Below are 24,442 nucleotides of genomic sequence, written 5' to 3'. Positions count from 1 at the left end.
GTAAAGTCTAATTAGACTTAGGAGGGTAAAGGTATTATCGACCATAGATGGACGTTGTCACAACATCGCCTGATTGTAACGTTGCAACTTACCTAAGTACAACTTATGTGCAACGTTGCTGCAACCCACTGTGTTAGTAGGGGAGGAGCAACGAGTCATTTTTCGTTCCCAGTTAATGGACTTCAGGAACACAGACGTGTTGTGAGCATGTAGATTAGCCTACTAGACCTACTGTATTTGTTAAATAATAGCCTACAGCATAGGCCACGTTAGCCTACATCGGTTGTTTTAGAGACTTTCTTTTAGGCTACAATACACAATAGCCTAAGACACGACAACTTGTCTGTCATTTCATTTATTTCTTGATTATACTTTGCTCTAATTGTTCAATGTTGGGTTGTTTTTAGGCTATACCATTTTGTTCTACGAATACAGTAGCCTATCGATGCAGCGTACACCTCATTTGAGAATAAAGTACTGTATTTAATCAAAGCACGCACTCAATTGGAAATTCGGTTATTTTATTATAGGCTATACTGTAGGTCTATTATAGGCTAGGCTGTATGAGTTTAGTTGGCTATTTGATTGCAATTTTGATGCATTTTCACAAGTAATTAAGGTTATTTATCGGTCTATTATGAGTCTATATGGAACAAGTATACCACTTATTGAATTTGGTGCATTTTAACATACGTTTCAGTCATCCGGACATTTCAGAGATACGAACGACCTTCGGTCCCGTTGGGTTCGGATAAGTGGAGTCCTACTGTATATAAATAGTAGGCCAAAGACCACAACAGCAAGAGAGGCAATAGTCATATTGCATGCCCCTTCTACGGTTGTGAGGTAACCAAGGTAACCAGACCCTCGTGTAAACATGCGGGTTGTTTCAAGTGTTAAGCAAGTATGTACGTGTCAGTACGGATATCTGATATGGGTCACTTTTAAAAGTATATGTAAGCAGGCAGTAAAAAAAATCAGATATGGGCTAAAAAAAATCAGATCTGAGCATCAAGACCTGGACTGGGTTGCACCAGTTTGTCTTATCTTGTGACTAAACCCAAGCATTTAGTCACACCTAAACACTGACTAAACTCTTAGTTGCTACTAGTTAGTCGCATATTAATTGGTGTCTAATTTCGGTTGCACCAGGGCAATTTAGGCGTTGTCTTAACTAGTAACTACTAACTAGTTACAAAAAAATAGTCGTTGTATGACTGTGACGGCAGGATCCAAATAGCCAATCGGTAAGCAAGTAAAAATGTAAACAAGGAGGTTGATCGCCCTTACCCAGCCCTTACCAAGGAGCTTGGGCCGTGTCCGAATGTCCATATTACATACTATATAGTACATACTGCAACTCGCCTACTACATGCGATTTAGTACATACCTGTAGTACTCCACGAAAACATGTTTTGTATGCGAGATAAATGTAGCATGCTTCACGAGTCATCCAGTGAAAGCGACGGGCTCCGGCTCGCATGCGATTCATGTTAAACTTACAACAATATTGAGCTAGCCAGGCATTTGAGTTGGTCATCCAACACAGGCTCGATCCTCACCTTTCTGTATAATCCCAACTGTGAAATGGATGTGATAATAGTCCACAAAATATTCTTCCTTTGCCTCGTTTAGCACCAGCTGCAACACTCCTCCAAATTCATTATCTCCGTTAGCAAGGTTGTACTCGGTAGCTTGTGCTTATTATTATTATTGGGGTTGGTGCTTGTGCAGTGGAGGGGTTCTTTTGGGGGAGTTAGCCGTTGGATTGTTATGCTTAAATTATCCTAGCCAGCTAGTTCCCAAGCTTGTTTGATAACCTTCTTTGATTCAGACATACCGTAGGCTGCCTCCCTACTAACACAGTGGGTTGCAGCAACGTTGCACATAAGTTGTACTTAGGTAAGTTGCAACGTTACCATCAGGCGATGTTGTGACAACGTCCATCTATGGTCGAAAATAACTTTACCCTCCTAAGTCTAATTAGACTTTACTGCAACGTTGCAGAAACATTGGCAACATGGGTCCCTGCAACGTCATTACATAACGTGACAGTAACGTTGTATTACAGTCCTATTAGGCTAGCAATCGGGCTATCCCGTGACGTCACTGCTTGCTGGTTCACAGTTAAAGTAGGCAGGATTATTTGCCAAACTGCTCCTGTATTATTTATTTATTTTTAATTTTCGCTTATATCCTTCATATTGTACTGTATGTTGAGGTGAATAACTCATCTTTGAAATGTTATTGATTGTATATTTCCCTGTTTGTTATAAATTGAATGCTTTTTCATTAATTAAAAAAAATTCTACTAACTTTTCGGTGTCGACCAAGATATCATTTTTCAAAAGACGTGTCGAGAAATCCCATTCATTCTCTCGGCATTATGGAACGCTACCACTAGGGGGCGATGAGATTACTTTCCCTCCCTATAGATGTGTTCGCCGCCTACGTCACAGCGGGGTGCGCACGCAGCCTCTTGGTAAAGGCAAACGAACTCGCCACAGTAGCCAGGAGCTCCGTTTCATGTAGCTAATTATGCCTCAAAGCTGCTGTGCTGTGAACTGTACAAACAGAAAAGGACAAGATGATGGCCTCAGATTCTTCAGCATCCCCTTGAGATGTCACCCTTTTCAGAGGAACCGCCGAAAGCTGTGGTTTAAAGCCATAAAGAGAGCAGATTGGGGACCAACAAACACTTTTTTGTGTGGTGCGCACTAAAGCTCTGGTAAGTTATGTAGCTAACGTCACCTCGGGTTTTTTTCTCATCAAATTACATTGATTTGACTGTTGGTTTAGCTATTTATTTGTTTACTTACCGGTAATAATTTAAGTAAACAGAAGTAACTCATAACCTGCACGCTAAACTAAGTTCAGGAATTGGAAGCCCAATGATAGCTAGCTAACGTAAGCTAATGCTAGCTAGCACGCTACCTAGTGTTAGCTAGCTAAGTCAAGGCCCGAACTTGGCTAACGTTTAGACAATATTGCAAATACTCCGACAAACTATTGCAAACCTTTTTTCTGTTAATGCTGGCTTTGTGTTCGCTGCGAACATTTGCAGAAACATAAGCGAACGGTCTGAGCTGGTTGTGTGTGTTAGTTAGCGTTAATCTAAAATGGCCGCTGGATTGAGGGAAATGTGAATTTTTTGTTTGACTCTGCTGAATTTGAGACTCACATTGGGAGCTCGCTCGTGTCAGGCTTTCTAAGGCCATCACGAATCTTAGGCTAATTTTACATAGGCAAAAGTGAAGGCGAAGCCAAGATAATGCTTTATATATTTTCTATTTGTCTGGAAAGTGGGAGACTGAGAACGATGCCACCCACGAGGTAAGCGGGGTACCATGGACAATAACGTTAGCTCGAAACAAAGATGGAGGCAGCTTTGTTTGCCACATTAGTAGTATCGGTGTGATTGTTGGAGTTCACGAGTCGAAAACAGGCGTTCCTGTTAAAACTGCGAGTAGTAACGCGTGATTCACGGGCCTTATACATTTAATCTGTGCACTGCAGTGGCTAATGCCTAAACTAGCTTCATGTTTCCCACACTGATCATTGACCGCATCTGTCCTGTGCAGATGCCGGCAGAGAATCAAAAAAAAAAAGAATAGAATAGTGGCGTGTCACTAATTACTTATCGGCTGTAATGACTTGTTGAATTGTTCAGTTTTAGTCGCTTCTTCCCCTCTGCCTACTTTCCCATAGGGCCCTTATGTGTTTATAACCTTAATATTTTTTGTTTATTGGGCAGACTGTATTGCAGCGTGGAGTTTCTGGGGGAGGACACTGTCGGTTGTCCCAGTATCCTGGCTTTCCAAAAAGGATGGGGTAAGAACATGTTTGTGTTAACAATGTCTCTGATTGGTGTGCTACTTTTCAATTGTACAGGGAAGCGGGTACTAACATGGTTTCACTCACAGTTGCAGATGTGTTCCTGGCCAATGAATGAGTCAGCCAACGGATAAAGAGCTGTGTGGAACCTAACCCTGGATGGGCGCTCCACAGAGTCCGGGTTTTCCCAAAGTCCACAACTGGTACTGTTTGCATTTTAAGCTGTTAAAAAATACTGATGGGGGGGGGGGGGGAGATCATGACTCATTATTCTGAGGAAAAATGATGGCTGAAATGTATTGATTATGGTACTTTATGCACACAGATCATTACGAAGGTGCCAGGCTCATGGCAAAAGTCTTTGAGCAGCAGTCGTCAATGGAGGAGTGCCAAGATGTTTGAAAGAGACGGCGCAACACACGCTATCACTCCAGTGACGAAGGTAATATACAAAGTGCATTCAACAGTCCCAAAAGAGTAGTACTTTTGAAATCGAGTAATCTGAGCTAATATACTGATATTCCACTAGATATTCCAAGCCCCGGGCAGCCATTGGTCCCCACAATGCAGGCCAAAGACAGTATGCCATGTGCCGGAGTTGAAAGGCCTCTGCCGGCTGTCCAGTACAATCCAGGTATGCATGTTTGTGTTGAAATGAAATGAATGAAATGTCTATGCCTGCTGCACACTGATAGTTGGACTATTTTTTATTTATTTTGAATACCATTTTACTCATCTTGCAGATTTTCCAAGCTTGTCCCATGTGAGCGAGCGGGGCCCAGACCCAGGCGCGCAGATTGGCTGGGGCAAGGGGGGGCACTGCCTCCCCTGGTGGCCAGATGCGCAAACTGTCTGCAACGCGTCCAAAACATGTCTTCTAGAGACTGGGTTGCGACCGGATCAGAGAAATGCACTGAACGGCTCCTGCTTGCGTGAGAATTGATTGTGCTGATTCCTCATCCAGTTATGGGTGGATGGAAAACTTTCAACTGAATGTTCACATTGTTCTGATAATTGTAGGCTATAGCAACATAAGAGTGGCAGCTTTGACAGCAACCCAAACATGAGCTAATCCCATAGCTGTAGGCCTACCATTGCTAGCCGTGAACGAACTGTTGGATACTGCACATCTGTGCAACGTATCCATTGTCCAGTTGTCAAATCGATTATGTACGCACTATTATTCTTTTGGTGATTATTCTTTGATATAAATGCAGATAGGCTACATGTGAAGAGGCAATTGCTGGATTCTAATACGCTGTTTATAATGACACATCCCGACATTGAAGCATGAAAGACGTAGCATACATTCCGTTTTAGTTTTTGGAAGAATTTATTGGAAAATATTGTTTGAAGTAGGCCTGGGCTATATTGAAACGAATTCCAAATTTTTGTGCTAATGGACGGCGCAGCGGAGGCGCAGTTGAACGAAACGTGGATATTGGAAATAATAAGCACTATGTTTTTAAATGTTGTGGGTCAATCATGCAGCTGTAACAGAATATGCGCATTCCAATGTCCGTGCAGGGCTCGTATTTATACCACTATAATCCCTATTTGATGGGGGGGGGGGGGGGGGGGGGGCTGGGACTGACTGCCCCCCCTGATCAAAAAGTCAAACTGCGCGTATGCCCAGACCCCAGGTATAGCACCCCAGCCAGACCAGGTAAGAGTGGCATGTACTGCTGTGGTGTTGTGGTGTTTACCTGTCATGTCTTTATTTAGTTTCCCTCCAAATGCCAGAAGCCAAAGCCAACACCATAAAGTTTCCTGCTAATCCCTTTAGGTTTTCAGCTAGCTCTGTGATTGGCTTTTTTAGATTGGATACCATTTTACTCATCTTGCAGATTTTCCGAGCTCATCCCCTGTGAGCGAAAACCACATGAGCCCAGGCCTCATGTATAGCACCCCAGCCAGACCAGGTAAGAGTGGCATGTACTGCTGTGGTGTTGTGATGTCTACCTGTAAATGTCTTAATTTATTTTCCTTCAAATGCCAGGAGCCAAAGCATGCTGCCAACACCATAAAGTTTCCTGCTAATCCCTTTCTTTTATCCCTTTTGTTTTTAAGTTAGGTCTGTGATGCCGTCGCCCAAGAAAACGGCTCTGCAGATGCTGCTCTGCAGATGCTGGTATGGAACTACTTCATGTTGCATGCAGGGATATATTTTGAGTTTCATTTAGTTTTATGTCAATGTACTTATAGCCACATCTGTGTTTATCTAGATTTCCAGAGTTCTGTACATCAGCAGTTCTCAGACTTGCAGGAGCAACTCCGTGAGCTTGCACAGAGTGTGAGGGAACTGGCCCAGAGCACGCGGCCTGGGGAGTCTGGAGCCCAGGGAGAAGTGCTGGATGTACTGGACCCTGCCCAAACGGAGGAGGAGCTGCAGGTCTTTGAGGCCAGGTTGAAGGACCGGGAACATCAGAGGAAGATGGTGAGTGTCTGCAGGGCAGAACTTTGTCTTATTTTTGCAGGGAAGGGTACAGTAAATGACTGTCTTTGTTTTGCAGACACAATACCTAGGTGCCATTGGTGGCAGAGACTTGGCGGACACAGTCCGGCGGGTGCTGTCAGCTGTTGCCACACATGCGGTGTGGAGCGCCTACAGTGTGCACGGGAAGAAGGGGAAGAAGCCACTGAAGAGTATGACACTCTTCAATGTTCTAACACGTAAGAAATGTTTCATATTTTTAATGTTTTTTAATACATCGTCTTTGTTCCATGACCGATGTGAATTGAAACCATTACCTTTCTTGATAACTTAAAGGTGCAGTTATGGTCTCCATGCCGAAGGCTACGATGGCGGAGGTGGCTGCCCAGCTGCAGGAGACATTAAAACATGCCCCTGCTAAATGCAGAAGGGTAAGTGATGTCGTTTTTTTTTGGTTTCTCCTACCCAGTGACACTGCATGGTTCCAAAGATTGTGTACCACTTTTTTGTGCATGTATGTGCGTTGTGTATTTACGGCCATTTCATTATGTCTTTAGGTATCTGCAGCAGTCCGCCTGAGCACAGCCCATCCAAGAACAGTCCATCTGAGCACTCCCCAGCATTCTGATGAGGAAGACTTCCCTTCCTAGCTGCCCCCCAGCCCATCTGATGCCCACCCGCAGCCCATCTGAGCACAGCCCCCCCCCCCAGCCTATCTGAGCACAGCCTGTCATTTTTTTTGTAAATAACTTTTTTTGTAAATAACCTGTTTGTTTTTTTATCCTTTTTGTTTTTAAAACTTGTTTATCATGTTGCAGGCCAGACATTGTGTGTACTTTTTTAATAAAATAAATTGTTCTTAACTGTTAATGGTGTTGTCATAACTTTTGTACCATAATTTTGCTTGCTGCATTGACTATGACATTAATAGGCTCTTTGCACAAGCTCCACTACTTCCTGACACTCTACAGGCGTATTTCTTTCCTGTCCTATACTAGTGGATGGAAGTGATTGATCAGGTGTGCTGCACACCGGATTCATCGCAATTGCTATCCAATAGTATAGGACGGTAAAGAAATATGCCTGTAGAGTTTCAGGAAGTAGTGGAGCTTGTGCAAGGAGCTGATTTGTTTTGTAATGCAAATTATAAATGTAGCCAACGGAAGTGTAGACCACGTTGCAGCCACATACATACGAAATCATCACGGAAATCACAACGTTGTGTGGACATTGCAGGCACGTTGCAAACACGTTGGACCTGCACGTTGCAGCAACTTGTGTGCAGATACTGCGTTTGCGTTGCATGCACGTTTAACTTGACGTTGAGTGGACCATACAAAAGTCTAAATTGCACGATTCTGCAACATTGCTGCAACCTGATTGTGTTAGTAGGGCTGGTACAGTCCACTGACCAGTTGCTGGTTAACTATGAGGCAGGATCCCAGCCGACCGTTGCATCCCCCCAACCCGAAACGGAGGGTTATCAACTCGGCTGGGACTCCCCCCCCTCATCGCTAACCAGCAACTGAATTGAGCTAAAGGTGGTTAGCTAGCTCGATCGTGAAATTACTCAAACCTATTAAATATGACACCAATAAGCACACCGGTGCCAATAGTTGGCTTAATCTTGATATAACTAAGACATCTGCAAAAAAAAAAAAAAAAAATCCACCGACAGATTTAGCTACAATGTTTCAGCCCACCTCCGTCCTAATAGCAGAGTTGAAGATGCTACTTCCTCGCACTAGTCATCACTTACACCACCTCCCAGGGTGGTGTAAATATTTAGTTGTTACTAGGAACTAGTCGTGAGTGGTGTAACCCATTTAAATTTAGTAGTGACCAAATCTCGAGTTAGTCAACACTTAGGCTATGACTAGGCCTAGTCACCACTTAGTAACGACTGGTGCAACCGGCTCCTGCAGTGTAAATGTGGACTAAAGCTCTCCGTCTCCCCCTCTCTCTCTCTAGCATACACATGCTCTCTCTCCCTCACTTGCCGTTTGTCTTGAATGCTCAAACATAATTCCAGGGAAGAAAGATGCTGAACCGCCCTCTCTCACCAACGCATCCTTTTTTTAATGTTCTTCTGGATGTGTATTGTGTAGAATAGCCCAACACGTGTCAGAGCATTGTGTGTGTACAGTTGATGCCAATGTGACATTTTTCATAATGCAATGTGATGCAGAATAAACCATTGACTGGTGGAACACGCTGGCATCGTGATTGACCCTTTACACAATGCAAGAACACTGTTACACTTTTCTTTTACATAAATACATTTCCCCGATAAAATGATGCAGAAAATTTCACTAGAATACAGGAAATGAAGTGTCTGATGCTCAAAATTGTCTGGGGGACGACCCCCAGACCCCCACTTCATCAGGATGGCCCTGAATCAGCTCCACCACAAGTATATCTCAGTCCTGTGGGAAACGCTGGCGTGTCTCACCTTGCTGTCGTATGCCCAGGGAGGGATGGAGAACTGCATGGCGGGCAGGAAGGCAGACAGCTCCAGCCAGCGGATGTACAGTTCTCTGTCTGGTAGTCCCGATGAGCCCTCTGACCATCCTATATATATATATATATATATATATATATATATATATATATATATATACACACACACACACACACACACACACACACACACACGAGAGAGAGAGGAGGGTTGAGTCCCAGCTCCCAGACCAGAGACCTGAGCAGAGAGGAGGGTTGAGTCCCAGCTCCCAGACCAGAGACCTGAGCAGAGAGGAGGGTTGAGTCCCAGCTCCCAGACCAGAGACCTGAGCAGAGAGGAGGGTTGAGTCCAAGCTCCCAGACCAGAGCCCCTGGTTTGGTTTAGTTACTTGCTGGCTTCGTTAGTTAACTATCTTGCTTCTAGAAGCTATCATATCAAGACGTACCTTTTCGACCTAGCCTACAATCACTAGCTAGGACCTTGAGACACAGAAAGGCAGCCTCAAACCTACCTGTGAATCCTCTGTATACATTGGTATTTATCCTGCTATGCACTGTATGTATATCAAGTAGTGTACAGAAGCTGGTTACCCTGAAACAGGCTTGTTCTGTTCTGACAGCTGTGTGGCTTCAATGGCTCAGTATGCTACTAACCGTTTTCTGCCTCCCCTAGTGCCTCTCTCTCTCCCTCCTACCTTCTAACCAGGTCCAGTGGATGCCCTACTGTCGCCCGCAGACCACCCTGAGTCCGATAGATACCTCCGTGTCAACACACGTACACACAGACACACATCAGTCCACATCCGGCTTAGGCCTGGACCTGATGCTCTTAGCCTTTCTGCTCTGAAATTTTTATTTAATGTAATTTATTGCTCTTTAAATGTTCTTAGTCATTAGACAAATATATTCCAGGAGCTTGCTCCAGGTTGCCTGTTTCAATATCTGTGTGGTTTGTATGGCTCTATGTGCTACTAACCCTGCTCTGCCTTCCCTCTCCCTAGTGCCTCTCTCTCTCCCTCCTATCTTCTAACCAGATCCAGTGGATGCCCCACTGTCACCAGCAGACCTCCCGGAGTCCAATAGACACCCCCGTGTCTGCTGTGGATGTTGTAGCATGTCCATAGGATGCCCTCTCTCCTATGATGCTTTTTTAGCCTCTCTTTCTCTGAAATGCAATTTAATGTAATGTATTGCTTTATAAATGTTCTTAGCCGGTAGACAAACATACTCCTGGAGCTTGCTCGATCGCCTTGTTGAGAGGGGTCAGGGAAGAATTTTTACAGCTCACTTATCTGGCCCCCAGGTGATTACTGTTTTTTTGCTTCCCTCTGGAATATGTAGAGTGGGTCGTATGCCCACCTCCCTTGTTCCCTGTAAAGCGCATTGTGTTGCCTCTGGGTATGAAATGCGTTATACAAATAAAGCTTTGATTGATTGATTGATTGATGCACAACAGCCACTGTCTGGAACTGGAACCGTTATGAAATGCTACCCTGTATTGCTCCGTTTAAACTTCAGTACAAAAAGTTTGAGATTTTTTTTTATATGCATAATCGCGGCTCAACAAAATAACAATTTGTATATATCATAATAAGTCATAAAATAGCGGTTTGACAATTATGTAATAATTGTTACAGGCCTAGCACCAATTTACAATAACGGACACACAAACACTCAAGCATACCCACACAAACAGTGTCACACACACACACACACACACACACACACACACACACACACACACTCCTTACCCGTGGTGCGGTTAGGGTAGGCGTTTCCTCCGATCATGTCCGGCAGGACAAACTGGTATCCCAGAATGCTGATGGTCAGCACGGTGGGGATGATGGACTTGAGGCCCAGCTCGTACCCCCACACCGAGTCTCGGTCAATGATCCGGAAGAAGCAGGAGATGTTCTGGCTCTGGTAGCCCACCCGGAGCTCCGCCCGCTCACTGAAGGGCAGCGCCGTCTCCGTGTAGCGCCGCGTGAAGGTGGACGGGTCCTGGAGCGGCACCAGGGTGCTGAACTGGCGAGGGAGGTAGCTTGTCTCGCCGGCGTCAAACTTGAAGGAGGCCACGCCGTAGCGGGCCTTGAGGGAGCGCAGGTGGTTGGAGTACCACTCGCACGCCGCCGGGTTGGTGAAGTCCAGGATGCCACCGATGCCGTTCCACCAGCGGACCAGCGCCGGCAGCTCACCGCTGGGCTCGCGGACGAACAGGCCCTTCTTCACGCCCTCGTCGAAGTTCAGCGAGTCGTAGTTGACGAAGGGGTGCGTCCACAGCGACACCTGGAAGCCGTCCTCGTGGAGCTTGTTGAACATCCCCGAGGCATTGGGGAACTTCTGGAGGTCGAACTCGAACTCGCCGTAGCCGGGCGTGTAGCGGTCGTCCAGCTCCAGGTGGGAGGCGGTGAAGCCGTGGGCGGTGATGTTGGCGGCGTAGAGGAGGAGCTTCTCCTCCGTGATGTCGGTCTTGTGGAGCGCCCAGGTGGACCAGACAGGATGGGTGAACACCTCTGTGGACGGAACCTTGTTGGGCTTGTTGAAGTAACGCCTCACCTGGCAGACAACACACACGCATGGAACACACACACGCGCACGCACGGAACACATACATACATACAGTACATACAGAGAGAGAGAGAGAGAAGGAGAGATACACACACACACACGCGCACACACACACACACACACACACACACACACACACACACACACACACAGAAAACACAAACACACACATACACAGACAGACAAGCACACAAAGGCACAAACAGACCCAACATACATGGACACAAACACAGACAAAAACACATACACACACAGACACATGCAAAAACACACACGCATATACAAACATAGCCAGGGAGAAACCCGCACGCACAGATGCACAAACACACACAGACACACAGGGAACAGTTAATATTGACAAAAACCCAATGAACACTGTGGAGCGGTAGAAACGCCCCTGCAGTGGAGGCCACAGCTCACCATGTACTTATGTATGGACGTGACATCAGAGCCCACACACACTCTGTAGCTCAGTTCCGGCAGTGGCCGCTGTCCCTGTGCCGGCCTGTAGGGGGTGTCCTGGTACCGGGCCTGAAACCGCAGCGTCCTGTCCCGTTCTGACCAGCCCAGGTGGAATGGGACGGAGTCGTTAATCTTGATCGCGGTGGCGTTCGACGACAGCCAATAGCGTTCCAGAATGCCCCCAAAGGCGTTCCGGTTGAAGTAGACGTCACTGGTGATGAAGGGGCGGGGTTCCTCCTCACCTTGGATTCTGATTGGCCAGTGCTGTGTGGCTGACTCCGCCCCTCCGAACCAGTGAGAGCCGTTATAGGCCATGGCGTGTTCTACAGGGCGTTCATGTTCTAGCTCCTCCCACCGGACACGGTAGCACATCACGGTGTCGTGCAGTCGGACAGTCTGGATGAAAAAGTTGAGCTTGCCGGAATCTGATTGGCTGCAGCTTAGAATGGGGCCGTCCTTAGAGCAGGAGTCCAGGTCAAGAGTGCCAGACCTGAGGGAGGGAGAGAGAGAGAGAGAGAGAGAGAGAGAGAGAGAGAGGGTGGAGGTCATGTTCATTATCAGCATTGTCAGGGTCAAACCTGATCATTCCACCAATCATTACTTTAGTAGAACTATGTGTTCTTTAGTAGAACTATGTGTTCTTTAGTAGAACTATGTGTTCTTTAGTAGAATTATGCATTCTTTAGTAGAACTATGCATTCTTTAGTAGAACTATGCATTCTTTAGTAGAACTATGCATTCTTTAGTAGAACACGTTCTTTAACTATGGGCTCTTTAGTATAACTATGTGTTCTTTGGATCTTTGTGGTGTGTGGCTGTAGCCGTTTTAGGCTGTGCAGAAGCATAGAGCATGAACACTATTCAAGAGCATGGACACCATGGACACCATTCAATTCATTCAAGAAGGATGACTCCACGGCTATGGAGCTTATGAATCTAATGGACAGCTTTGGACTTACCCAGCATGTAAATGAAGCCCCTCATCAGCATGGTAACACTCTGGACCTAGTAATAACAACAGGGCTAAGCATTGATAATGTATCAGTGCTCCAATTACCTGTTTCTGACCATCTTAACAAAGACCAAAAGAGAAACCTCTTTAAATGAGATGGTCCAAACTGCCACAGTACCTTGTCAATTGCTTTAGATACCGTTGCTCCACTAAAGGTTAAAAAGAGGTCAGCTGACAGAATCTCCCCATGGGTTGAATAATAGCAGTGTTAATGAAATTAAGAGGCAATAATGTCGGGCAGCTGAAAGAGAAGCAAGGAAAACTAAGCTCACAGTTCACTGTAATATATACTAAGAAGCCATGACTGCCTACAACAAAGCAACACATCTTGCAAAAAAGGAATACTTTTCCGAGATTATTACAGAGAATGCTGAAAACTCGAGTATAGAGTATTATTCTCCATTATAGACCAGTTAATCAACACTGCCCCCCCCTCCTCCACAGCTCTCAGCACCAAAATGTGAAGAACTCTCATTTTTCTCCGATAATATACATTAGAGCCAGTATTACTGTACTTCTGATATAAACATATACGACCACAGCAAACACTGTAAAAAGATGTAACCATGGGGAAATTCACATGTATCACATTACCAGAGCTTTGTAAGATTGTCAATGAGTGTAACTCCTCTACCTACCATGTCTTGACCCTGTACCAAGGTTATTATAGTTAACGAAAACTAACTAAAAAATGAAAACTAGGTGTGAAAAAAACATTTTAGTTAACTGAAATAAAAATAAAAACTAGGCTTTACAAAAAAACGATAACTAACCAAAAAACTGTATTGTGTGTTTACAAAACTAACTAAAATAAACTAAAATTGTAGAGAAAATGCACTTAGTTTTAGTCTTTTTCATTCCATACAAAAGCCTAGTATTTTGGGTGGATATGAAATCTATCCTTCATTATTTCTTTAGCTGTGCCCCTGCGCAGAGGTAATCTGACGTTCGCCAGATGGTTTGTTTTGCACAGAGTGAAACAACATGAGCTCACAAGATCAGGATGGTCTCACGAGGCTAGCGCAGAAAAAAAAAACTAAAACTAATACTGAAACTAATAAAAACTAAACTAAAACTAAGCATTATCAAAAAATAAAAAATAAACTAAACTAGCAAATCTGCTTTAAAAACTAATTAAAACTAAACTGAAATTGAACACAAAAAGTTAAAACGATATAAAAATAAAAACTAATGAAAAAAGCAAAACTATTATAACTCTGCCCTGTACACAGAATTCTTTAAGCGGGTGTTCGACAGTGTTTCAAGTCATGTCCTGAAGATCATAAACATGTCTCTTCAATAGTCAGGGAGAGAGGACAATGAAATTTGTCACAGTGGCATCGAGTGTGGATGGTCCAGGCTAGCCAGCTATATTTGAGGTAGCATAGCGCTCTTAGCTGAGCTCATTTGCATATGAGAAAAGCGCTCAATCCGCTCAATCTGATCTCGTGGTCAACGGAGGGGTATAGAGGCATGCTGAAAGCTTATTCTGAGTGGTATTTTCAGCAAAAATACTAGTCGCCATGCCAATTTTTCCAAAACTTGTTACAGTGGTAGAAGGCCATGCCTAATGGTCACTGAAGAAAGATAAAGCTAATTGGCCAGAGGGTGGCGCTCTAACAAGCCAAAATGCTTAAAAGTGGCTAAAACATAATCGATTGCTGTAGCGCCCCCCATGACCAAATGGGGTTCATATTTCTTGTTGAGTAGGTCATGGTATGCTCTACAACTTACTAACTGGACACAAAATCATCAGATTAAATTTTTATGTTGTTAAAAGTGTTTTTGGGCAAAGCCACCCCATTGTGCTTTCATTGTATTTTCATTGACATCAATGGCCACATAGTTCAAATGTGGGTATGGCGTTTCACTTGTTGGCTTTGATGAGTTTGTTGCGCTTGGCCCTCGTTATTGCTGCTTGCAGCTATATTTGTCATTATTATTATTATTTATCCACACACACACACACACACACACACACACACACACACACACACACACACACACACACACACACACACACACACACACACACACACACACACACACACACACACACACACACACACACACACACCTGAAGCTCATGTTGAAGATGACAGCCCCGGCCGGGTTGCGGATGATGAAGCTGTCCTTGTTGAGGTCCAGCAGCTCCGTCTTCAGCAGCTGAGCCCTCCTGAGGGAAGCGGAGTAGTAGCACCAGGACACCACTGCTGCCAGCACCAACACACAGCCCAGCATCCCTGCTACCACCAGGGGGCGACCTTCCCGGCCCATCTTCCTCTTCAGGGGGGAGGAAGAGGAGGCCCTCCCCACCCCAACCCCCAGCTCCCCGGGACCACCTGGACCCCCCGGGACGATCTGGTACATGGTGTGTGTGTGTGTGTGTGTGTGTGTGTGTGTGTGTGTGTGTTCTAATCAACCAGCCTGTGACTTCCCTCTCTCTCTGCAGTAGAAGGGGCAGTCTCTGTTGTTGCCGTGGTTTCCGTCTTCCGTACACCTGCGGGGACAACACAGACCAACAGTCAACACTCTTGAATCTTAGAGTCCACTGACAAGAACAGCAGATGTCAGACACACATCTTGTGTATATAGACTGGTCCAATTGGTATATATCAAGAATATTTCTAAGTACCTGGAAGTATTTGTGAAAATGATTCAGGAATGCGGTAATAATGCATTATGATTCTGCATCATCAGTCCTTTCCCAGGCTGTAAACTACAACCGTCCACTCATCTAGACCCAGAACACAGCCCCTAGCCTAGCTCATCTAGGCCCAGAACACAGACCCTAGCCTAGCTCATCTAGGCCCAGAACACAGACCCTAGCCTAGCTCATCTAGGCCCAGAACACAGCCCCTAGCCTAGCTCATCTAGCCCCAGAACACAGCCCAGCTAGCCTAGCTCATCTAGGCCAAGAACACAGCCCAGCTAGCCTAGCCTATCTAGTCCCAGGACACAGCCCAGTTTACCTAGCTCATCTAGCCCCAGAACACAGCCCCTAGCCTAGCTCATCTAGGCCCAGAACACAGCCCATAGCCTAGCTCATCTAGGCCCAGGACACAGCCCCTAGCCTAGCTCGTCCATGCCCAGAGCTCAGAGGCAGGGGATAGCTGCTAGCCAGGCTGTCGTACAATACGTGTCTGTGTTTTCACCAACTTTGTAGTTCTAATGCAAGCCGTAGGACAGTGGTCACTCATACCCAAATCAAAAACACCACAAGCAGAAATTCTGTCACATCTGTTAGCGAAGATTAAATCAATAAGTGTAGATTTAGAATAATTTTTAGGATTCGGCCTAGTACGTTCAGTTTTTATGCTCCACATATCTGGAACAAACTTCCAGAAAACTACAGGTCTGCTGCAACTCTCAGTTATTTTAAATCAAGACTGAAGACTTTGCTTTTTGTTTTTTATTAAATCAAATTATTATTTATTCATACACTGCATTGTAACTTTCCTGTATTTTATTTTTCCTGCATTTTGTTTTAAATATTCAGCAAAGTACAAGAGAATGTTTGTAGAACGACTTGAGGGAGGAAGAGAAAGAAGGAAATGTATGTTGGAAATGGAGAAGTTGGATTTTTGGTGGAGGTGTGCCTAGTGATACAACATTAGGCCACTGACAGCTGATGTGGTCCCTTGCTCAGAAAGGATCTCTGAGGCACTGGTGAAAAGCTAGCGAGGCACTGGTGAAAAGCTAGCGAGCAACTATACAGAAGGACATTGTACGTAAGTGAGTGGAGAGAGAGAAGGTTTCAGTATGTGATGAAGAAAAGTGTCCTTTTTTGCATTTTGTTTTATATGACCTTTTATGTGTTGCACTTTGTCTTGATGCTTTTAATGTCTCATGTAAAGCACTTTGAATTGCCTTGTTGCTGAAATGTGTTATACAAATAAACTTGCCTTGCCTTGCCTAGTAGTCTCTTTCGATATTGCAGTCGTCAGAGAGGAAACTGCCCAGGTATTTGAAGGACTCCACGGTTACAAGGGGTTTGTCGGAGATGGTGAAGATTGGTAGATGAGAAGGAGGAGTAGAAGCCCACTGGCATACTATTTCGGTCTTTGCCATGTTTATGCAAAGACCCAGCCTACCATACACCCTTGTAGAAGCTACACACACACACACACGCACACACACACACACGCACACACACAGGTACTGTAGCAAATGACTGCTAATACAGACCATCCTTCATAGATGGATGGCAAGTCAAATGCAGAACTCTCTCTCTCTCTGCTAAACCACATACAGAGTGTCTATAAACAAACATTCTGAGCAGAGATGTCACGAGAACCAATACTTCGGTACTAAGTCAATGCCAAAATTCTGAAAATGTGACAGTCGGCTACTCGTTTTTGTGTGTTGGCTGTAAGCCGACACACCAAGAAGAGGGAATCCCTTTTTGTCGCTCCCTCCCTGCCTCAACTTCTGGCGAGTTGTTGACCTGCAGTTCTATGTTGCTACCACAAGAGGCAGTGGTCCCAGAACATCAAAAGAAAAAGACTCCACAGAATTCCTAGGTCAGCGGTGGCCGAGTGGATAGTGCGCTGCCTATCACCGCGAAGGTTGTGAGTTTAATCCTTGGTGTGGACATTTTATATCAGGTAAGTTATTTTGACTACCTGGTTTCACTACATTAGCAGAGGAAGACAGACGAAATTGCCATTATTAAGAGTACGGACTGGACTGAGGACATCATCAAAAATGCCCGCGTTTGCGGTGCCCATTTTATATCAGGTAAGTTATTTTGACTACCTGGTTTCAGTGGAATGTCTGGTTGAAATGTAGCCCTTCTCAGTCCCGTTGTCGCATTCCGCTCGCTCATGCCAGACAGTCCTTTGCTGGTCCGTTCACTTTGCCGTCAAAATAAATCGCTTGTAAATATTAGCGCCTCTCCTAACTAGGCCGACACCGATTTATTTTGACGGTGAATGAAGTGAATGGACCAGCAAAGGACTGTTGTCTGGCATGAGCGAGCGGAATGCGACAACGGGACTGAGAAGGGCTAGTTGAAATGTAGAGTACAGTAGGACCCCACTTATCCGAACCCAACGGGACCAAAGGTCGTTCGTATCTCTGAAATGTCTGGATGACTGAAACTTATGTTAAAATGCACCAAATTCAATAAGTGGTATACTTGTTTCATACAGACTCATAATAGACCAATAAATACCCTTAATTACTTGTGAAAATGCATCACAATTGCAATGAAATAGCCAACTAAACTCAAATAGCCTAGCCTATAATAGACCTACAGTAGCCTATAATAAAATAACCGAATTTCCACTTGAGTGCGTGCTTTGATCAAATACAGTACTTTATTCTCAAATGAGGCGTACGCTGCATCAATATGCATCGACTGTATCACAGAAGAAAATGGTATATCCTAAAAACAACCCAACATTAGAACAATTAGAGCAAATGATAATCAATAAATAAATAAATGAAATGACGGACAAGTTGTCGTGTCTTAGGCTATTGTAGGCTAAAAGAAAGTCTCTAAAACAACCGATGTAGGCTAACGTGGCCTAGGCTGTAGGCTATTATTTAACAAATACAGTAGGTCTAGTAGGCTAAACTACATGCCCACAACACGTCTGTGTTCCTGAAGTCCATTAACTGGGAACGAAAAATGACTCGATGCTCCTCTGCTTCAGGTTGCTGACGCGCTTTCTGGCTACCAAGGAATGCAGCTCTCGCGCAGCAGACTCGTTTGCGTTTTGCGCTCAACATTAGAGTAACAAAGAAATGAAACGTGACAGTAGGCTACAGCCTACAGGCAACATGTAGGTCTACATACAGTTCTGTTTTTATTCACAGTAGGATACAGAACTGTAATGAAAATCCCACCAGTAACCAGATAGCAGGCAAAAAAAAAAAAAAAAAGTTTTTTAAGCCTGTCCGGTAGACCGGGAGGTTCGGATCTCTGAAGTTCGGATGAGTGGGGTCCTACTGTAATATCTGAATTTAACAGTAACCCATAACCTGGCTGCACGCTAAGCTAAAGCTAAGTTAAGGAATTGAAGCCTCATGATAGCTAGCTAACGTTAGCTAGTGCTAGCTAACACGCTAGCTAGTGTTAGCTACCTAACTCAAGGCCCGAGGAGTTGGGAGATACTGTGCATGTTCTCTCAAAGTGCTTTAGCTAAGGTTAGCTACTACAAGCTAGCTAGTCCTTGTCACCAACACTTGCCTCACAACGTACGTAGCTAAACTATTCACACAGCAAGCAACGTCAGCTGACTGGGACTGCCTCGTGAGTAGAATAACCAGTGTTGTGAAATACATTTAACAACTGGTCAGTTGATATGTTGCACAGCAATCGAGCAGGACAATATCATTAGGGCTAGGTTAGGTAGCTAGCAAAGTCAGCTTGCCCAGCTGGTATGGTTATAGGCTCATTCCTATGGGATAGCTTAGTAGTTAGTGCTAGTGCTAGATTTAGCAATGGGTTGACTAATCACTAGATCAATATTTTCAGTTGGGGATAGGACTATAACACCACCTGTGCTGTGGCACCAGGAATCTGCTCTGACCACTGTTTTTATTCACCACCATATCATGTTATTATGCAGATTAAATGTACTGCATGTCTACGCGACACAAAAAAGGCTTTATATAAATGTTATTTTTGGCCAATATTTCAATGCAATCTCCCTTCTGTTCTGTTGCAGCTTTGATGCTGGGATGCCTGGTGTGGTTGAGGTCAGAGAACACTGTGATGCAACACCAGTCAGGTGTCTGCTGCTGTGCAACGCTGATGTCCAAAGATGGTCTTCAGATGCAAGCCCCACCCGGATAGGACATGACCAGACAGAGGTATCTGATCATGGATGGCTGTGACTGTGTCCATGATACAGGCAGTGCAATTACATAACATGTCAAGTATACTGTACAGTAGTGCAGAGTAGGGGTGTAACGGTGCATGTATTCGTACCGTACCGTACGGTACGGGGCTTTCGGTACGGTACAGACATGTGCCTAGCGAACCGAACGGTACAGTCATGTGCCGAGCGACCCGACAGATCATTCGAAGCCAATCCCTTTCAGTAGACTGACGCAAAATATTTGTCACAGTTGTGACAATGGGCTGTTTCTTAATCGACTCTTGTGAAATAGCGCCACACTTTGAACCTTTTACTCTCTCTGCCATCGCTTCTGTCACTGTGAAAACGAGTCTCCTCGCATCGCAGGCGTGTTTCTGCGCCCCCCCCCCCCCTCCCCGACCCCTCAGTTTGGCTCGCTCACACAGCGAAATAGGCTATACATGGGGACCTTTGTAATCCATCTCCCATCTAATTGTACCGCAAGTTACTTAGGCCTACCATATTTTGCCGAGCACATAAGTCATTTGATATAGGCTACAGTCCAGTGCGACCTGTCTGTGATTTGGAAACAAGTAGCCTACGAGCAGTGTCATCATATCAGCGCACAACTCACATTTGTCAGTGGGCTTGCGTTGATATTCAGTCGTCCTCATTACCGTCCTCCTGAGGTAAAACTATTCATTCTGTTCGTTTGTCTTAGCCTAATGCACCGTAATGAAACACAGGTAGGCTAAGGGAATAATTTATATACCACGGAGGTTCCAATGTAGGCTATAGTCCTTGCAATGAGAGAAATGAAACTCCGAAGCTGCACACAGCGCGCGCTCGTTTGCACAGTCTATAGCTCTGTGGGAAAAAAGACAGATTTATTTTTTAGTAAAGATTTTAATTTATTTAGTTTCAATTTTTATTGCATTTAATTCGTTTTAAATAAGTGATTCAAAAACATATTTTTAAGTAGGCTATTCGTTTTTATTTCATTTTCTACTGCTGAGGACATCGTCACTGCCAGCAGGTCTTCCCTGTCTGCTGACAGTGTTGACAAGTTGATTTTACTGGCCAAAAATATGATGTCGCGTGAAGTGGGGTAAATGGGGTATGAATTAGGGGGAAACACTTAAAAGAAAAAGAAACAGCAAAGTGACTTGACACAGCATTGTAGGCTATTATACTGGTCAACATTGTTTTTTTGTTTTGTTATGTTGTTGGGGGGGGGGGGGGGGCAGTGATTTAGCCTGAAAGGTATTGCTGTTTGTAAATAAAATTATATAAAAAATATTGATTCAAGATCATTTTCAAAGAATAGAAAAGGAATCAGAGTAGTGGAGGCGTGCCGCTCCTGAACCGAACCGAGACATACGTACTAAGGTACATACCGAACCGTGATGTTTTCGTACCGTTACACCCCTAGTGCAGAGTAAGTTGTCTATTGTATAGACAAGGTGTTCAATTGCTCAAGTGTTGTCAGGTGTTGGTTCGAGTGTACAGTAGTGCAGAGTCAGTTGTTTATTGTATAGACGAGGTGTTCAATTGCTCAAGTGTTGTCAGGTGTTGGTTCGAGTGTACAGTGGTGCAGTCAGTGTTTATAGTACTCTGGTTGTACTATACATAGGCCCTCACTCTAATTATAACAATGGCACACATGCCACCCCCTGGACCAACAAGTGAACACGTGACACCTTGCACCTTGTCTATACAATAGACAACTGACTATGCACCACTGTACACTCGAACACTCGAACCAACACCTGACAACACTTGAGCAATTGAACACCTTGTCTATACAATAGACAACTGACTCTGTACTACTGTATACATGTGCATTACATGCCTCTCTTCTTTACAAAGATGGTCACAACCACAACATGTCCTGAGAGCACATGCAAAATAACAACTTTTGGCTACTTTTAATGTGCATGTCTGTATGTTTAATAAAGCATTTAGGAACATTTTCAAATCAAGACTTGAGTATTACCTATTCTGTTGAGTACTATGTTTACAATTGTTCATTCAGGATATTATTACAATTTCAAGTCTGCCTACACTTAGGTTACTTAGCTAAGAACCATTTTAATTACAATTTACTTCTTCTTCAATATAATATCAAGATCCTAGTAGATGTCCAAATAACCCACTGTGTCCTGGGTCTACTTATTCACCACATAAAGGGAAGTCATGACCTTTATCCATAAACAAAAGTTGAACCCATTGCAGCAAAATAGCTAACATTACAGGAATCATCAGTGTAACTGCTTTAGCCACTGACCGCTACCATTAATGTTATGGAAGCTGCTGCTAGTTGTTGTGAGCCCATGAGCTAACTGGCTATCCCGCTCTTATTGTGCTGGATTAGCATTGGAAGCATTGGAACTGATGTGTCCAGGTGACAAGACCCATCTTTATTTATCAGACATTACCATCCTACCAGTCCTGCACAGAAACAAGCCAGCCAACACACATAAGCCAGGCTTTACCTGGCCTGGTTTCTACAGTAGCCCACCGTAGTACCGGGGATGCAATTCTTCCGGACCTGATGGGTGAATATTAGCCTACTCCTACTACTGCTACTGTTTTTTTTAAGTGATTGAGCTAGGCTACCTGATGATTTCGTTTTTTGTTTAAACCTTTGTATCGAATTGGGTATCGAGAATCGTGTAATTTCACTGGTGTTAGTATCGACTACTAATTTTTTGTACCGTGACATCCCTAATTCCGAGTAGACCTGCAACTTTCTGATACAATATACACACAGACTGCCTTTAAACAATCATTTAGACAGACCTGTAACTCTCTCTGCTAAACTACACAGACTGCATTCTGACTTAACCAGTCAGCAAGTTCCAACAGGTGGTGTCTGACGGGTAGGCCATCTCTTTGAGGGCAGTGCAGCTTGAAAATCACCACTTATACAGACACGCGTAAAGTCTAAACAGCACTTATGAGACTTTCAGACACTGGGATTAGAAGCAGGGTCTGGCGTGTCCTGCTGGCCTCGGCAGTAGTAGACTAGCGTAGTCTGTTTTACACCTCCACAACACTGAAAACATATGAAGCCTATATTTATTCCCTGCTAAACTGCCACACATGAACGATATAGGCTAGTTAATATTCGTCAAATGCCTGACAAACCAGCACTAAAACAGTCATCCAGTCCAATAAAGATGTATAAATACTTTTACAGTGATAATAGGCCTACAGCACACGCTGCAAAACTACTGATAAAACAGAACTCCACTCCGAAGTGAAATGGTTGACAAATAGACTAGGCTACACTCGTTTTATTGAAGCTTGGCTCGTAAACAATGGATCCCAGCAGGGAAGGGATCGAGACGAGTGGAAAATGTCAACAGATTAACATTGCTGCTACAGTACAAAACTACGTTGAAACATTTGCGCCATTTGTTTCGACAAACTAGCTACGTATTTGCCAAGAATCGCAACACAGCGAACATTAGGCTATGCAATAACTGCGCGATCAAGACTTGCAGGTTGTTTGTCGTGATGTCAGAGAACAGTGACCTGACCGATGTGGAACACTGTGCAGTTGGACCCGCAGTAGTACGCTACTGTTTTCCACGCAGGGCTAATAATCAGTTCACCAGCCCTTCCTCAAGGACAAAAAGTCATTCAGAAACAGCGCTATGTCAGTTTACATGAAAAATAATCAATAAGTAAATAACTAACGCGACTTGGTCTGAAGAAATCACATTGTTTAGGTCAATGTAAAGGGAGCTTGTCTTACCTTTTAGCACAGAGCAGACTACAGACACCGGCCCTATGTGTAACATCGATGTTGTGAACCCACCAGCCACCAAGCCAAGGAGCGACTTATCCATGTGATATAAACACCACGGCGATTGGCCTTATTGTCTGTCACTCAATATTCGTAACGAAAAGCATTCTGGGAAGTGTAGTACCAAGGCTGGCTAACGAATCCAAATAATAAAAATACTTTAACCCGTTGCTCGGATCCTCCGCTTAACTACGTAAGCCTATCAATGTTTGATGGAGAGAAGAAGAGCGAGAGTTTATGAACGCACAATCATGTAGGCTAATAGCCCAATTCAGCACAAACATATATCGCAATGCAAGATCGTGTCATCTAACTCATTAATGGTCCGATATGGATTTGTTCCCCAAACTTGCGCACACCTAATGCAGGCACTCCATCAAACGGCAATAATTGACCAATTAGATTGTCATTAATATGTGATCATGTGGACCTGTTTGCTGTTTGGTAAGCATATAAATGACAGTCCTCCTGTGCGTAATGCGAGCCAAAATGAATCCGGCGCTACTCGGCCTACTGGCCGAGATATAACTCCAAAGAGGTGACGGCGATGGCGATGCACCCACATATTAATAAGGGCACCATCATTGAATGAATACGTCTATGTGAATCGCAAAAATGTGCACACTATAAATACCCAAATCATATGTGACGCCGACATGCTCATCACAAGTGTAGTGGCACGGTGGCCTGGCTCCACGCATGACTCATCCTGGCGCACAGCAGGGTAGGGGCTAGACTGGAGGCAGGCGCTGCGCGTGACGGCTGGCTTGTTGGTGTGTGCATAGCCAAGATACATATTATTTTTCTTTTTTACTTTAATCTTTATTTGCATTTTCCATCCATACAACGACAATACAATAAAACATAAAAACTAACAATAACAGCTTATGGGTACTTCCATCAATGCAGCTTTTTTCTCTTACTCAAATATTACAATTTAAATATTAGTGGTATCATCACACTTCCTTCTATAATCCATCCATTTTTCCCATCTCCCTTCAAACTTTCCTTCCTGCATCCTCAATGCATTCGTGAACTTCTCCATAACA

At 44.3% G+C, this 24,442-nt stretch overlaps 1 protein-coding gene across 1 annotated transcript in view; it reads right to left on the bottom strand.

Moving 5' to 3' along the window:
* Positions 1-23,393, bottom strand: part of LOC311310350 (myogenesis-regulating glycosidase-like) — a 30,950-nt gene extending 7,557 nt beyond the window's left edge. The window contains exons 1-5 of the mRNA XM_084439805.1: positions 23,343-23,393; positions 14,848-15,270; positions 11,717-12,248; positions 10,480-11,284; positions 8,721-8,839 (exon numbers count right to left, since the gene is read on the bottom strand). Of these exons, the coding sequence (XP_084295931.1) occupies positions 8,721-8,839; positions 10,480-11,284; positions 11,717-12,248; positions 14,848-15,140 (1,749 nt within the window). The 5' untranslated portion in view covers positions 15,141-15,270; positions 23,343-23,393. The remainder of the gene's footprint in view (positions 1-8,720; positions 8,840-10,479; positions 11,285-11,716; positions 12,249-14,847; positions 15,271-23,342) is intronic.
* Between the last annotated feature and the right edge of the window lie 1,049 nt (positions 23,394-24,442).

This window comes from Borostomias antarcticus (assembly GCF_949987555.1).
Source record: "Borostomias antarcticus genome assembly, chromosome: 6".
Lineage (NCBI taxonomy): Eukaryota > Metazoa > Chordata > Actinopteri > Stomiiformes > Stomiidae > Borostomias > Borostomias antarcticus.
Note: the sequence above shows the minus strand (reverse complement) of the source record. Positions and strands in the feature narration are given on the sequence as shown.